This window comes from Balearica regulorum, chromosome 6, assembly GCF_011004875.1.
Source record: "Balearica regulorum gibbericeps isolate bBalReg1 chromosome 6, bBalReg1.pri, whole genome shotgun sequence".
NCBI classification, from domain to species: Eukaryota; Metazoa; Chordata; class Aves; order Gruiformes; family Gruidae; genus Balearica; species Balearica regulorum.
The window spans coordinates 141,102-158,141 of NC_046189.1; the positions used below are offsets into that span (position 1 = coordinate 141,102).

The 17,040-nt window shown below is 40.7% G+C and overlaps 1 protein-coding gene across 3 annotated transcripts in view; it reads right to left on the reverse strand.

The window, feature by feature from the left end:
- The window catches only part of DIP2A (disco interacting protein 2 homolog A), a 137,388-nt gene that overhangs the window by 91,464 nt on the left and 28,884 nt on the right, over positions 1-17,040 (reverse strand). For all 3 annotated transcript variants that reach the window (XR_012835958.1, XM_075755819.1, XM_075755820.1), the window contains exon 2: positions 7,529-7,600. Coding sequence is in view for 2 of the 3 variants with exons in the window: in XM_075755819.1 (XP_075611934.1) it covers positions 7,529-7,600 (72 nt within the window). In the remaining variant the exon portion in view is untranslated. The remainder of the gene's footprint in view (positions 1-7,528; positions 7,601-17,040) is intronic.

Sequence of the window (17,040 nt, forward strand, 5' to 3'; positions counted from 1 at the left end):
GCTGGTCACGCTGCTGGGGATGCAGCCCAGGACATGGTTGGCTTTCTGGGCTGCAAGCACACATTGCCCACTCATGTTGAGCTTCTTGCCCCCCAACATTCCCAAGTCCTTCTCCTCAGGGCTGCTCTCAATCCATTCTCCACCCAGCCTGTAGTTGTGCCGACCCATGTGCAGGACCTTGCACTTGGCCTCGTTGGACTTCATGCGGTTCACACAGACCCACCTTTCAAGCTTGTCAACATCCCTCTGGATGGCATCCCTTCCCTCCAGTGTGTGAATTGCACCACAGAGCCTGGTGTCATCAGCAAACTTGCTGAGGGTGCGCTCAATCCCACTGTCCGTGTCACCCACAAAGATGTTAAACAGTGCCAGTCCCAGTACTGACCCCTGAGGAATGCCACTCATCACTGGTCTCCACTTGGACATCGAGCTGTTGACTGCAACTGAGTGTGACCATCCAGCTGATTCTTTATCCACTGAGTGACCCATCCGTCAAATCCATGTCTCTCCAATTTAGACACAAGGATGACATGTGGGACAGTGTCAAATGCCTTGCACAAGTAGATGATGCCAGTCACTCTTCCCTTATCCACCAATGCTGTAACCCCATCATAGAAGGCCACCAAATTTGTGAGGCACAATTTGCCCTTAGTGAAGCCATGTTGGCTGTCACCAATCACCTCCTTAGTTTCCATGTGCCTGAGCATAGTCTCCAGGAGGATCTGCTCCATGACCTTGCCTGGCACAGAGGTGAGACTGACTGGCCTGTAGTTCCCTGGGTTTTCCTTTTTCACCTTCTTAAAAATGGGGGTTATGTTTCCCCTTTTCCAGTCGGCGGGAACTTCGCTGGACTGCCAGGGCTTCTCAAATATGATGGAGAGTGGCCTGGCCACTTCATCCGACAGTTCCTTCAGGAACCGTGGATGCATCTCATCAGGTCCCATGGACTTGTGCACCTTCAGGTTCCTTAGATGGTCTTGAACCTGATCTTCTTCTACAGGGGGCGGTTCTGCATTCTCCCAGTCCTGTCTTTGCCTTCTGTGACCTGGGCAGTGTGGCTCAAGCATTTGCCAGTGAAGACTGAGGCAAAGAAGTTGTTGAGTACCTCAGCCTTCTCCATATGTCAGGTAACCAGATGTTCTGTTTCCTTCCACAGAGGGCCCACATTTTCCCTCGTCTTCCTTTTCTCACTGGCACATCTATGGAAGCTTTTCTTGTTGCCCTTGATGTCACTGGCCAGGTTTAATTCTATCAGGGCTTTAGTCTTCCTAACCTCATCCCTGGCTGCTCAGACAGATTCTGTATATTCCTCCCAGGCTACCTGCCATCGCTTCCTCTGTAGACTTCTTTTTGTGTTTGACTTTGTCCAGGAGCTGCTTGTTCATCCATGCAGGCCTCCAGGCGTTTTTGCCTGTCTTCCTCTTTGTTGGGATTTTTGAACAAAGATTGAGGCTTTGGGCAACATGGTCTAGTGGAGGGTGTCCCTGCCCACAGCAGGGGGGTTGGAACTAGATGATCTTTAAGGTCCCTTCCAATCCAAACCATTCTATGATTCTATGATTGATGCAAGATTTGCATTTAAATAAATTATTCTACAGTCTTAGCCAATATTCTAGGCAGGTTTTATCTTTATGATTTTTTTATTTTTGTCAAAAACAGTAACTACTGCAGTTTATTTATAAAATGTGTTACCATTTTTGACAATCTGATTTTTCTTCAGAAAATTGCTTTCTTTTGGATGAAAAATGCTAACAGTTATGAAGCTCTTCAGTGAGGCAAATTTATAAATTGCCTGTTATCGTATATCGTGTGAATGTTACCAATGTTTGTTGGAAAAGTTAGATGCTTTAATTGTTCCAGCTTTCTTCTGCCATGTTCTTCTTTGTCATTGTGTTAGCAATGATGGGCAGAATTCTCATTCATAGCATATAAAACATGTTCATTTTTAATTATGTCTAAATAAATAGCTAATTTTCAAAAATAATCTTTTTCTATGTGTTAAGCACATAATAGGCAAAATACTTGCAGCTGCTCCTGAGCTTGGAGGAGGTGATCCTTGAATATTAGCCAGCTGTCTTGAGCCCCTCTTCCCTCCAGGGCTTTGTCCCATGGTATTCTACCAAGCAGACCCCTGCAGAGGCCAAAGTCTGTTCTCCTGAAGTCCAGGGCAGTGAGCTTGCTGTGCGCCCTCCTCATTGCCCTGAGGATCTTCAACTCCACCATTTTGTGGTCACTGTAGCCAAGGCTGCCCTTGAGCTTCACATCCCCTACCAGCCCCTCCTTGTTGGTGAGAACAAGGTCCAGCATGGCACCTCTCCTCATCAGCTACTCTATCACTTGGAGGAGGAAGTTATCACCAACACATCCAGGAACTTCCTGGATTGCTTATGCCCTGCTGTGTTGTCCCTCCAAAAGATATCGGGGTGGCTGAGGTCCCCCCATGAGGACCAGGGCTTCTGAATGTAAGGCTGCTTTTATCTGTCTATAGAGGGCCTCATCCACTCGGTCTTCCTGCTCGGGTGGCCTGTAGCAGACCCCAGTATAATGTCCCCTGTCCCTGCCTTCCCTTTAGTTCTGACCCATAAGCTCTCAGTCAGCTCCTCACCCATCCCCAGGTGGAGCTCCATGCCCTCCAGCTGGTCATTAACACAGAGGTGACAACCTCTCCTCATCTTCCCTGCCTGTCCTTCCTAAAAAGACTGTATCTTCCAGTCTATATATTTTTGTGTAATATTTATATCCAATATTATATATATAAAATCTGCATTTTATACATATATATAAAAAAATATAGAACAGCTGCACTGGCCAAGTTTTTAAAACTACAGAAAATGTTCATTATTTTAAAGAAACAGCTGGTAGACGAGCAGGAAATTACCACAGTAGCAAAGGTTCCAGGATAATTCCTATTTAACAAAAGGGAACCAGACTACCCTCAAGTGACTGACTGGTTGCTGTCAGAACCTCTGAGGTTCTTATTTCATCTTCCTCTTTGGTTAAAATAGCTTTGAAACGGTTACAAGTTGTCTGGAGTATCAGCACAATTCAGGTAATGGCATGGCAACCACTAAAAAGAAATCTACAGTTACTAACATATCACATTTGAGTGCAGAGAAGGAATTTTATTTATTTCACATTCAACAACCAGCTCATAACATTCCACTTCCTGGCATGAATTTTTTAATGCTCCAATGACAAATGTAACCTCACAGGCAGAAGTTACCTGCTCTCCCAAGCACAGCGCCGAGATTGCTTATAATGAGTCATTTGGAATTGCCATGGTCCCTGGTATTGTTTTGCATTGAGATATATCCCACAGTGATTCTAGAAAGAAACAGTTCCTTTAACCACCAAAAGGTTCCTGAAATTCAGCAGAAAAGTGACGATGAACATCGGCCACAAGGAAAAGAGGGTGAAGGAAGTACAGTCAGGACAGCATGCTCCAGGACGCAAAATACCAGATTTCACTGTAAACATTGCTCATTTTATCATGTTATTTCTGAATCTTTTTACACCCCAGCTCTATCCACATTCAAAATGTATTTTTTGCAATGCCTCTGATGTTATCCATCACTCAGAAGTTTCACCTAGCAGCATGCCAGGATGCCTACAGATATAATTATTTCCTCAGAGTTTTATCTGAAATTTGGTTGCAGAGGTTGACTGAGGAAATCGATTACTCTTAACGCTTGCTGTTACCCAACACTTGTTTTTACTTTTGCACAGTGCATTTGGTTCGATTAGTGAAAGATAACACATTTTAATCAGTATTTCCCCGTAACTATGTAGTTTTATCATTCCTAAATGAAATCTAACATTTCCACTAACTCTTCAGAACTGCAGGTTTAGAATTGTAGAATGCAAACCAGAGCCTACAGGAACGCCACTCCTGAATACTAACATGTTCCTACTTAATTTTACTGTTAATTGAAAATATGCTTTGCAGCCACTTCTTTCTTTTTCTATTCACCAAGCTCTCTGCGGGGTTATTTAAACGCTGTCTGTATAATAATTTGGTTCCCCACAGATTCACCTACACAGTGCAGTAGAAACTTAATCCAATCCATTGTACATGCCATTGAAAGAGGAGTTCTCATATGATTAGTTTTTTACGTGGCAGCTGATGAAGTATAACACAAAAAGTTCGACTTCCAGAACTCAAATCTTACGAGTATGAGTATGCTTTAAGACACATACAACTTGCTGATTCATAAGTATTTGTTAAAAGAAGATCCCATCAACTACCTCTGTAAATCTGAACACTACGATTACAGATACCTGTTTCCAATTTCTAACAAGACAGAAGAATCACCCCAAAATTGTAGAAAACCTTGTCCACATTCCAGTCTAAGTTGGAGAACCTACAGCAGATTCACAGAATGGTTACTCTCTCCTCTCAATTTAAGCCATTTCCTTCCACAAGTGCTTCCAAACCTGTGCCACCACTTTTTCCTTCAAGTATCACATCAACACGCAGTTCTATCTCGAGTTCTCTAATCATTTCATATTTCATAAACTTACAGTAATCTAAACTTTCATTTCAAACAATTTTCCCACTACTCCTTTTTCTACTTTCCTGCCTCTTACCAGGAATTTTACTTCTTACTCAGTAGTTTCACTGCTCACCCTACGTTTTTTTAAAAACCTTACAAATCAGCAAAATTGTACTATCAGCTAAAGTTTCATAAGAAAACAGCAGAGATAGGTACTGATATGCCTTGAAGACGACACTGGGGTTTGTGAAATTCAAGTACGTACTGAAGAACATGAGATAAAATTAACTCATCAGCAGTCTTTACCTCATAGACCAACAGAAAACTAAGACAACAATGCATATACTTGAAAAATCAACTTCAGAAAGACACGAGTTATGGGTCCTGGAGATGGTCAAATCACAGACTAGGAACTCTTCAAATCTAAAATGCCGACATCCATCAGCCTGCAAAAACTTGATGGATAATGGGAAACTTAATGAATCCTATTAGGAATGCTACTGAGCAAAGGACATTACAAAAAATCCTGCTATCAAATTGTTAATGATAAAAAAAAAATCACTGCAGGCTCAAAGCCACCGGGACTCCCACACACTAATCTGAGCCATGCTGAAGCTGTGTCAATTAACAAATTTCCAAGCCAGAACTGGGTTAATGGAACATATGTCAGGAAACTGAAACAAGTAGTTAGTGTTGGTTTTTAAGCAAACTTTTGTCTTTTTGCCAAAGTATCATTCCCTGTGCTCAGAGGCAGACAGCTCTTTTTTAGCTACACACTCTCTTTTTAGCATAAAGCTAGATTCCTGTCATCTTATAGCAAAGCTGGGTAGAAGTGGTAGACAAATCAGATAATCTGGTACTTCTTAGAAAATGTGGTATCAAGCAAGTAGGTCAAACCATAGATCAGCTAATTTTCGACCGCTCCTTAGGACGATTAGGGAAAACCTGGCTGAACAAGGAGAAATTTTTAAGCAGCTGGAAATCTAAAGGGCCCTAAGATTCTTAGTTGAGCCTATCATCATACCACAGACCAACTAGGAGACTGATGAATTGCACTGTTATCTCCTGAGGACGTGCTTTTTACAATTATTGTTCAGGATGTTAAGGTGTTAACCTAGAGTATATAAAGTCACTTTTCTGTATTCTCATACACTGCTTCAGCTGAGCGAGCTTCTGAATGAGCACGTTACCTAAATAAGATCTTAAAAAACACCTTTGGAAATGATACAGGTACCACAGCAGGCTTCTAGAGCAGACAACTGAATTTAATCAGTCTAACACCTCTAGAAACCCTAAGTCAGTTTTGCTTCCAAGGCCCCACGAATTAGAATATGACACAGAGCCAACAGTATTCATGCAGAAAAGGGGAATAAAGGTACTTTACACTGCACCCTAGCTTTAAAACTTACTTAAAATAGTATGGAAGACAGAGTGTTGTACTTTCCTAAGCTACACTTGAGAACTCAGAACACAATTTGTGCAAACAGCCTTTCAGTTTAAGGGTTGAGAGGGAAAAATAATTAAAAAATGGTTATCAATAGAAAGAAGAAGGCAGAGTAAGTCAACGGTTATGAGAGATTAAAACAAGAGACAGAAATCCAAAGACATGACTTTCTAGTAGACAGAGTTCATTGACTACATTGAACACTTGTCGTAACTGTTAATCCTCGGTCAAAATCCATCCTTAGCCTGTTCTCAAAATCTTTAACTGAGCTGAGTCGGAGGACAGGGTATTCTGAACAGAAAAGTGAGACAGTTCCTTAGACAAAAATGGTGTAAGGAGGAGAGGCTGTTGCAGGTGAAGCTAGGGCTTGCTGTTGACCACAATATTTATAAAAAAAAAATCCAAACTGCTTCTATTTAAGGAATGAGCCATTTTATAAAGATGAGTTAGGTACTGTGTAGTCTACAGAGTACTGTAAATTTGCTAAGGGAAGAGCTATAGGTATACTAAAACAAAACAAAAAAAACCCCACAACAACAAACCTATGCTAAGAAACTCCATGATGAATACCAGACCATGTTCAACACCAAACACACACCATAAAACTTTTTCTAAAACACTGCAACTCAGCAGTCAGCAGAACTCATGAGAACAAAACTTTTGTCTGTCCTGCTAAGAAGAGCCACAGGGGTCACTGCATCAAGATTTCCAAAGTAAAAGAGACTACCATTTAGTTCAACAATTTGCACAAAACTGGCTGGAGATACCCAGTCCTCCTTCAAATCAATAACTTCTGTAAATATCAGAACCAAAACAGGACCAAAATCACAGCATTAATCCCTCTGTTCTCTGATCTGAAAGTGTAACACTAACGCTGTAAAATAATACCTGCTGTTCTTTTTCTCTCATCTATCTACAGTGCCTCGTTATGGGCCCCCACTCATCTCGGCTGTCTTCTCATTTTCCCTTATCTCAACTGGAATCTCTCAAGCTATGGAAGAATTGGCCTCATGTTATTATACAAGACCAAAGCTCAACGGCAGTACAACATCTTTAACCTCGAGTGATTTAAGTGTCCTACTATAAAAATAAGTTGGGCATTTAGTTTTTGTAGGCCACTGAAGATAAAGTCTGAAGATACCCAGCTTAACTACTAATAGTTTATAACAAAAAGTTAGTATTTTGAAGAAACTGGGGCAGGGGGGAGGCAGAAGGCATGTACAAAAAAGCACACTAAAGAATGAGAGTGACTACTAGTGAGTGTTTTCATTTAATGAAACTGGCCAACTTGCTTTCAGGGTAACTTCACTCATTTTTAAAGTTATCTTAAAGTCTTGGATGCAGTTCTCAAACTAAAGTTTGCTGATGAAAATGTTACCAGTTAACATTTCACATAAAACATTAAAAAAAAAATAATTTCAGACTTTTCTCTTTTTCTGCACTTCTCTATAATAGCCATTTTCCCCTACTGGCTATTGATGCCATGTCAATCAAATGTTATTAATTCATCTGTTCTATTTAGTGAGAACTTTCTCATTACATATTGTCACAGACTTAGCGCAAAAGGTATAACTTACATGCAGTCTCTTACCTTGAATTAGTGGTATGTACCGTGCTAACAGCTTTGCTCTTTTCTTTTCATATCCTTTCTGAGTGATGTCTCCTAAAGAAACAGAGAAATAAATTCATATTGTTTTGAACAGTTTTTAAAGAAGCTTTCTCATTTTTGCAATACCTATGATTAAACTCACTAACTTTGAATCAGTCATGTTAGCAACAAAGACCTGGACACGTGAGAGAAATTCATGGCCATATACATACCATCCATGCAGCGCTATCTCTGCACATAGGAAAATGAGCGTCTTGGAGGTATACAACAGAGGAATAGTGTTTGTCTGCAGCACCTGGGCTGAACCTGGTTCTGGAGGTATTTGCCACACTGTAGAACACAGCACAAAAGACTGCAGCGTAGCGGAAGCCAACAAAGCTGACAATCCCGACTCTGCAGCCTTCTGGGGCATCCGAACTGCTCAATACTCCACGCATTGAGAGAACACCCATCCTCCAGCACCTCTGCAGTGCCTTTCGAACTCTAGACCATGTTGTCCACTCTGCAGCACATCAGTCTCCACATTCAAATGCTGGGAGGTGATAACCTCCTTCTAGCACTAGTTTTTACTCACAGTTGTCATCTGATATCCTGTTTTAAACCTATATTGCAGACTCCACTGGTAAAACGTGACATATGTTTTCACACAGACTAGAATAAAAGGAAAACTTCTGTAGAAACTCAAAGTAAGTTTCTGAGACATTTCAGAATCTGTGCTTCCACAATTCTACCAACAGAACAAGGTGGCTTCATGCAAAGCCAGCAGCAAGCTTAGTATGAAATTAAAAACCATCAAACTCCACCAAAATTTTATGAGTTTTGTCCATTTTTTAGATCTCAGCGTAGACATGACAACAGTGATCTCAAACAGTTTAAAAACCACTCCCACCTCCTAAAATTCACACTTGCTTAAAGACGGTGAGATACTATACAATTCCACTAACAAAGTGGCCTTTTCTCCCTCCATGCCTGGCAAATGCATCACAACAGCATGAAACATATCCAAGATTAAAGATATTAAAAACATCTGATGATATTTTTGGAAAACATATTCAAGTAGAAGGTGAATTTCAGAAACGTAGGCTGATAATTATCTTGACTTTAATTAAGACACAAAAGTAAAATTTTACATTTAGATCTTTGCTTCAAGCACATTCTTTCAGCAACACATTGGTGATAGAGTGTATCAAAGCAAACTACAGAGGAGGAAAGAAAAAAAAGCATAAATTACATATATATGGATTAAGTAAAACAGCCTACCTCTGGCCATTTGCTTTCTGTCAAACCTGAAACTCTTTCTCCATCCTATTCACACAAGGAATCAAAACTTAATGTCTGGAAACCATAACAGGAGTGAAAAAAAATAAAAATTCTGTGAGTCTTAGCAACTTGGTGCTTAAAGGGATTTAGGTCTTGCATTTGACAGAACTCCCAGAATACTCCCCAAGCTAATTCTAAGGCCTCTCTGACCTCAGTCATCCCAGACCTGGGCAATCCAAAGAAAGACAGCAGCTATGAAATGATATATGGATATAAGAGTCTACGTTCCTAGTAACAGTCATTTTTAATTCATCCAGATGAGTGGCATGGCTTGGGTATGCAGAAGCAAGAACCCCTTTTTCTCAGCCAGATTTTACAGAGAAGTTCTTACTCAGTATTTTAAAACATTTCTTGGGTACATAAGGGTTAGTTTGGGGTTTTGTTTAATATTGTCCATAGCAGTACATGCTCTAAACACATTTCCTCAAACATCCATCTCCCTCCTACATCAAAGGACACCGTGAACAGAAACAAAGTCACTTCGTTCTACCATCGCCCCACAATTAAGTGAATATGCATCATGTAAAGTTACTGACAGCATGCCAAAACAAGCAATGAGAGCTTGAAAACACTCTTCAAAATAGGTAAGGAAAAAAAAAATGCAAATCCTGGAGTGCTTCAATCCTTGCAGGTATTTCAGACTACAACCAAACGGAATTTGTTGGGTTTTACTCATAAACCTGTGTAAATATTCCATATAAAATTTGGACACAAGACAGAAGTGCTTTGGTTACCATTTTTCTTGAGCAGAAAACTTTTTAGCAGAAGAAAGATCTAGAAATATATGTATGTTATATAATTATATATCAAAAGAAGAATGAAATCAAAACAAAATAACCCACAAATGTCCAAGCAGATTTGTGTGCCTGGGAATAGCTGATCAAAATAACAAATTACACTCTGAGTCATTTCTACAAAGAAATAAAAAGAATTAAAAAAAATGGCATCTTTTTCAGTTATGGAGGGGAAAAAAAAAAACAATCAGACAAGAAGCACCAGCAGGAAGAACAGTTTATCTCAAAACGTAAGTAATTTGGAACACTAAAGCAATCTCAGCAATTTTTTTAAGTGACAAATGCTGTATGTAACACAAATGTGCCATACCGTAACTTCAGTGAGGACAGTGATTTTCACAGCTTCATAAATGATTCAAGTAATCCTTAAATCTCCGCGCAGATAGGCCACCTTGCCAGGTGTCGCCCAGCTGAAGAGGCATGCCAGGGAAGCAGCAGATCAGAAGATGGGGTGAACAGAGACTCATATTTAAACCAGAATATCCCAAACTTTGACATCTTGATGCATTTGGAAATTCTTTGATTTTGCTGGAATGCTGACTCTAAGAATTTTCCTTGAATTGGGTTAAGAAAAGCCCAAAGTCAAAAGCATGTCTGCCGACTTTTGCAGCCCTGCTGGCAAGCCGGACTTTGCTGCCTAGCAAAGCTGCTCTTTGTTCCCTTCCCAAGGGCTCGGGGCTGGCTGGACTCCTCCTGACAATTGCAACCCACCCCCTCGCCCTCGGCAGGATTAACCCGTCATTTGGGGTCCTTTGTGATCCCTCACCTCTTCCAAAAAGAGCCACTTAGTCACATCTGGTATGGCAGGGCCGCAGCTGCTGTCATTTAGCCTCACTTTCTCCCTAGTTATTAGATTACACAAAAGCAATCTGAGGTTCCTCAGTCTCGGCAAACCAGCTGGCAAGCCTGGATAAAGCTAGACACTGGAGCGAGCTGTTAGTTCTCTGCCTGGAATATCTGATATATAGTAAAATAAGTCAGAGGCTCCAAAATTAATCTAGAGATGAAAGCGTTGGCATTTCTTAAAATGATGTGTAAAAAAATATTTTCTTAATGAGTGCACAAAGAATCTGTCATGCAGTTACCCCAAATCTACTCAGGCATGTTTTTATTTCACAGTGTTAGCACTATAGCTGACAAAATCTTAACGCCAAATTAACTACATAAATATTACCTCTATTTTATTGGCTTTTCATAAATTATTTTTCCTTGGCTATCCACCTGCTGAGTTCAAAAATTTCAATTAACTTATTTTCAGTTCTGAAAAGTAGGTGGTGAACACTTCAATGCTCTTCAAAAACACAACAGGAAACAAGCATGCGCTTCACCACCGCGGTACAGCTGCCATGCCTCATCGCATTGCAGTCCTCATGCCGCAAAGTCCTGACTTTCCATCTCAACTATTTTATGGCAACTCTACCCATTGGGTAACAATGCTTAGAAAAAGTGTGTTTGTTTTTTTTTTTTTTTTAACCAGGAATTGGGCATACGTGAGTTATGTAGTTCATAAATAAATACAGTTTGTGCAGCAGAACATTATTTCCTTGCTCGCCCAAGGACCCCCACAAGTGCAGCAGCCTCTCCTCTCCAGTGCACGACCGTGCAGGGCAGAGGACACCCACTGCTATCCCAGCTCCTTTGTAGCTTTTTATCCCTGCACTGAGGGGTCCTTGAAGGCTTCTGGTGGAGAGGGGAAGATGGGCAAGATGCAGACAGACACTGAACAGCTCATGGAAAGGTGAGCTTGCTGTGAAGCGAGCAGCTTCTCCAGCCCTTCATCAGTAGTTTGCACTTAAATTCTCACTGGGAGCAGCTACAAGACACCGCACAGCACACTGTGTCCATGGTGTAAGCGCTCTCCCCAAGATGACTGACTGTACAGCTGAGGATGGCTCTCCATCACTTGCTGAAGATAAGCAAATGGCTCCAGGTCACCAATTTGCCGAGGTCAAGAACAGAGACATTTCTAAATGAGGTGACTGTGCATTAAACTTGGATGAAAAGAATAAGATGTATTAGATCTGCAAGATGAAACCTTTAAGTGTTCACCTGGTCACTGGCGAGCAGAGTCACAATCTCAGGTATCTCAACTACTGACAAATCACTGCAGAAACTTGCCAGTTCCTTCAGCCTAAAGTGAAAGTCAAGGGCAGAAATACTGGCTTCTGCTCAAAGAGGTGGCTCATGGATGGTTTGAAAAGGCAAGTTGCCAGCCAAAACATAACTCAGAAGTCACTTGTAGAAAAAATGAAAGTAAATCTCCAGTATTTCTGGGGACAGGTTGTCCCTGTGTTTGAAGGGTTGGCAGAGTTGGGATTCAGCAGTCATGATTTCTACTTCTACCTCTTAGACATGCCTGCTAAATATTTTTAAGTGAAACAACTTGCCAAGCTTTATTTTGCATCATCTTAGAAGTATTATAAAAGGAACACTACATTGCTACATGATTTCGACTTACTTCAAAGTCAGAAACAACAAAAAAAATTGCAAAAGAAATAATTACTCTGACATCTGTGATTTTTGTCCACTGTGAAAGCAAAAATAATCAAGGCATTTCTAAGAACTATGATGAGAGTCAACTATAAGGAAAGCCAGTGACACTTGGTGTAACAGCTGGGGAATTGAAAGATGGTGCACAGGAACACTGAACCATGCAGCCAGCAGAAGAATTGGCTCCATTTTTTACGGCATCTGTCCTCCAGAGTAAATAATGTGCCAACCAGTTCCGAGGAAATTGCTGATAATAGAAGCACATAGGAAAAGAGAAGACCTCACCACTACAAAGGCTGATGACAACAGAACCATCAATGGGTGGTTCATCTCCTGGGCTAACACGGCAAAGCTCTACAGCTATTTGAGCATGAAGACTGTGGAGATCCTGAGCTTCTGAGTCATATCAGGCATGTGCACTGCAAGCTTAAGCATTCTTGATACTACCTCAGAAATGAGAAATCATACCCAGCATCAACAGGGACAAAGTTCCTCAAGGATGCTTACTGCTAAAAGGCTTGAAACCAATACAGATGAATAATACCCAGTAATTTGGTGCATCTAACCTGTAATACGGACGACAAAACCACCTGAACAGCAATCCCTACTACAAAATCTCAAGGATGCTGTTCTCTCAAACATAGCTCTAAGAACTGCAGTAAGCAGAGATTGGAGGAAAAAAAAAAAAAATCCACACTCCTAGGAACACAACATTCATCCTTTCAGCAAGATGCTTTTACAGTAGATCAGGAGGATTCAGAAAGCCCTTGCTAACAGTAATCAAGATGTAAAAGATTGAAAATGGAGGAGCATGACAGTAGGATAAAGCTGTTTGCTCATCAAGGGAGAGATCCACAGCAGTAGCCACATGTAATTCCTGAAATGAATACTGAGCCATGATGGTAAGTCAGATCTATACTGTCAGTCACATGTGACGCACCTCAAGCAGTGTCACACATCCCCTGTTACCCACTTTTTGAATTCCAAAGCATGTCAGTTGGTGCAGCACCCTGGTAGCCAATACTGGCTGCTGATACTCTGAGAAAGAATAGAGTGCAGCGCTGAAATACAGTGGGGATGGTTGTATTTATGCCTGAACTTATAGTCACAAACAGGGCCTCGAGGAAGAGGAGGAGGAAGAGGAGCAGAACTCCCTGAGTGGCAGGGCTGTACATCACAGGGCATCTTCACGCTGTGCCATTCAAAAGCTGTTAACAGCTATTCCGTTAACGCATGACACCAAAAGAAATACCAAGCCATGAAAAAGCCCACCAAGGTCACCGCTTAACTGAAATTAAAGTCTCAAAATCAAACATTATGAGGGTGTTTCCAAAGTCTAGCCTTTTCTTTTGAAGAAGGTGAAACCAGCACAACTGCAATCCCTGATCGAGGGGTTGATGGACAAACTCTCAAGTAGCCAAGCCAACTTCAACAGCAGCAGTGAAGAAATGTTCTGTTAAGCCTTCACTCTGGGACTGCTAACCTTGCGGATGAGAGGACTAACCCCAGCATTGTAAGATTGTGTACATGAGTACTTGCCACACAGGTGAGAAGTGCCACACAATCCAGCAAAGGAGGGAAAGGGAGAGATGTTGGGAGGTCGCAGTCCTCACTGGGATTAAAGGGCAGAGCTGACAAAGTTCACTGAGGTCTTACTGACTTGGGGGGGTGGGGGGAAGCCAAAAAAACACCATCAAAACTTTATTACCCACATAAAGTTTTGTGGACTTTTCCAGACGATCGTCATACACCTTACGCTCACTGTTTAAATACGCTTAAAGACTTGACCTAGCAAACATTTGGACAGACACATTCCCTTCCAAGGCTGCAGACAACTCTCATATGAACGTGGAATTGGACAGTTGCAGGTAGTTGAGGGTTGAAGTATAACTTGGAGGGAAGTCTCTGAAGATTCAGCAAAGATCAAAATACAAATCCTTAAAGAGGAACTGTAGAAATACTGGAAAGTAAGGGGGAAGGTTAAGAAAAACTTGCAGAAATGAAATACTCTTAAGAAAACTGGAAGTGGTTTAGGGATGTATTTTCTCCACATACACACCCATGAGCTTCAAGCTGGGCCACATGTAGGTGTGCCGTCAACAGATTCTGCCGAGTGACAGTTCACAATCATTCTTCTCAACTTCTAATCACCACTTAAATCTAAAAAAACAGAACAACTCTCCCAAACCTACCACTAGTGCCCATTACAAGCTTTGGCTACCTGCTATGCTTTCTTCTCTCAGATACCACACTTTCTTGTGTAAATTGAGCAAAAGCCAAACTGATCAACAGGTGGTAAAGGAACTAGAAAGTGAAAATCATTACTTGCAATTAAAGAAAGGGTTTTGGACCTCCAAACTATGCAGAACACTTGCAACCATCCCTGAGATATGGTCTCTAGCAGGTCTGTGCTGTTTAAATCTGGTAATTAAAATGGGGGGTTTTTTGGAAAAAAAAAAAAAAAAAGAAAAACCCCACAATTCTTCCATAACCATCACCTACCCCTATCTGGAAATTGGTGCATTTATTAAACAAACTGGCTCCAAAGTGGATCCACATCAACACAGCTCTTCTGTAAACCGTGGTGGTTTGGTTTTTTTTTTTTCCCTTTTTCTGCCAGCTGAGGAATCATCATTTTTTCCTGGGAAAGCCAGAAGTTTACCCCTGGATTCTTTCCCTAGTAGCTGAATTATTAATCAACACTGCGTTGATAAACCAGCAGGAGATCACACAACTGTCTGTTAATAAGTAGTCCATTAATTAGTCTTGGTTCTACATTTTTTGCTACTCATATTTTTCCCATTTCAATCTTAACCTCTGATTCTTTTCCTAAAATTGTATTACAAACTGTATTTCCATCATTATTGAACTTTATACTGAAATAAGTGACTGTATACCAATTAGTTGTACTGCTAAACTCAGTAGTGGGTTTTTTTGGGGTAAGAGTGCTAAGTACAACTGTTTCCAATTGTTTGTTCTTCTATAAAACTCATGCTTTGCAATCACGGCTATAAAGAAGCACTTTTAACTTGTCAGGTAACCTGAAGTCCACTCTGGCACGCAGTTTCTACTGAAAAGTCCCATTTTTTTCCTCCTCTATACAACATACCTTCATTCCAAGACTCATTCTATGGGACAGTGTTTCAGCCACAACTGAGCTTATGTTCACATTGTCTTTGAAAAGCATAGAAAACTGTAGCCACATGAGAAATGGGTGAAATGGGTGATATCTTTACTATCCAGAAAATAACACTTCCTTCATCTGTAAGTTTGCAAAATATTCAAACAGCGGTCCTTTATCCTGCATCATTGCTATTTTCTGAAGTAAGGGCTATTGATTGATGCCTTAATTTAGTTTGCATATGATGAGCTAAGTGAAGTGTGAAAGTCTTGATTATAATCTTCCATATTATTTCCATTTTAAACAGATTCGTGTGACATCTGATCATTCCATATGGTGATGCATTTGACTAACCTATAGGAAATTCTATTTCAAAGATCCTATTTTAAACATCCTGAGAGCATCGAGATGCCTTTTAAACAGTATTAGAAGTTTAGCACAACTTCACTGAAAATGTATGTTATTGGTAATTCCTAATTTGCAGCAGGACTTTCATCCCTTTGATAACTTAAATTCTGTCAAAGTACAAAACTTGTCTGCATGTAAAAGTTGGAGATACACAACTACTTCAGTCTACACAGTTTCATTAAACCTTTGTGTGCACAATGAAATCACTGAAATACCGTTCTAGAGACTGGACAAATATTGACTAGCTAATTGCATGTATCAACAACAGACAGGGAAGTAATTTTACCAATATGTTAGTAGCAGAAGACTAAGTTTTCCACTTTGTGCACAATTACACAATGGGACTCTTTATTTTACAATACCACTAATTGCCTAGTGTGCTTTCTCTTGGCCTAAACTTCGCCTGATCAAGCCATTAGGAGTTTTGCTATTGACAAAGCAATGCTAAATGCCAGAATTAGAAAATTCTATTCTTTCACCTCACAGTTTCAAAGCAGTTGCTAGACAATAGTACCACTTATATTTTACAAGCTAAAAAAAAAAGCCAAGGTGAAGGAAGTATGCAGTACAGTGAGGATGAGAAAAGTCTATGCAGTCCAGGTTATTCTGTTCTACACAAATCCACACTTGTAAACTGTGCAAGATGAGAGCTGCTCCTTTTTAAATATTGACCTGCCTGGCTTTAAGCCGTTAGTTGCTTCATCTACCAGGAGTAGGCATTTGACAGGGTAAAAGACGGGTAAATAATCAGATCACAAAAGCAACATGGCAAGTTTCCAGGCTCAGTTAGCCCAATTAATGAACTGTTCTTACACTGCTTCAGTAAATCCTTAAGCTCACTCCACAGGGAGACGTCTTACAAGCAACTGAGCATTTCATATTTACCAGTTGCAAAAAGCTCATATTCATACTCTGGTAGCAACCAAAGCCCAACAGATCACAGCAAAGATGCCGTTTAGGCATGACGCACAATACTGAAGACAGAGGCAGCCTTATTCAGAAATCCATGACTATGGGAAGATCCAACTCATTAATTAGACCATGAAAAATCTTTTAAAAACCAACCAGAAAATCCCAAACCACAGCACGATATTCAAAATTCACAGAGTTGATTCAAAGCTCACAAAGAGAAGTCACGTAACCTGCAATACCTAGAGCATACACAACTCACGTTATTTCAATTGGTAAACCACAAAACTTTTTGGATTTCTAGGTCTGGGTTTCAGGTTTGATTAGTTTCCTGACACGTTATTACCACGCCCTGACGTGCATTGTCAAACCATGCTTTCAGAGGAAAGGACAAAAGAGATTTAAAGTTGATAATGAAGTAACTGGGGCGGGGTGGGGGTGGCTACCGGGCC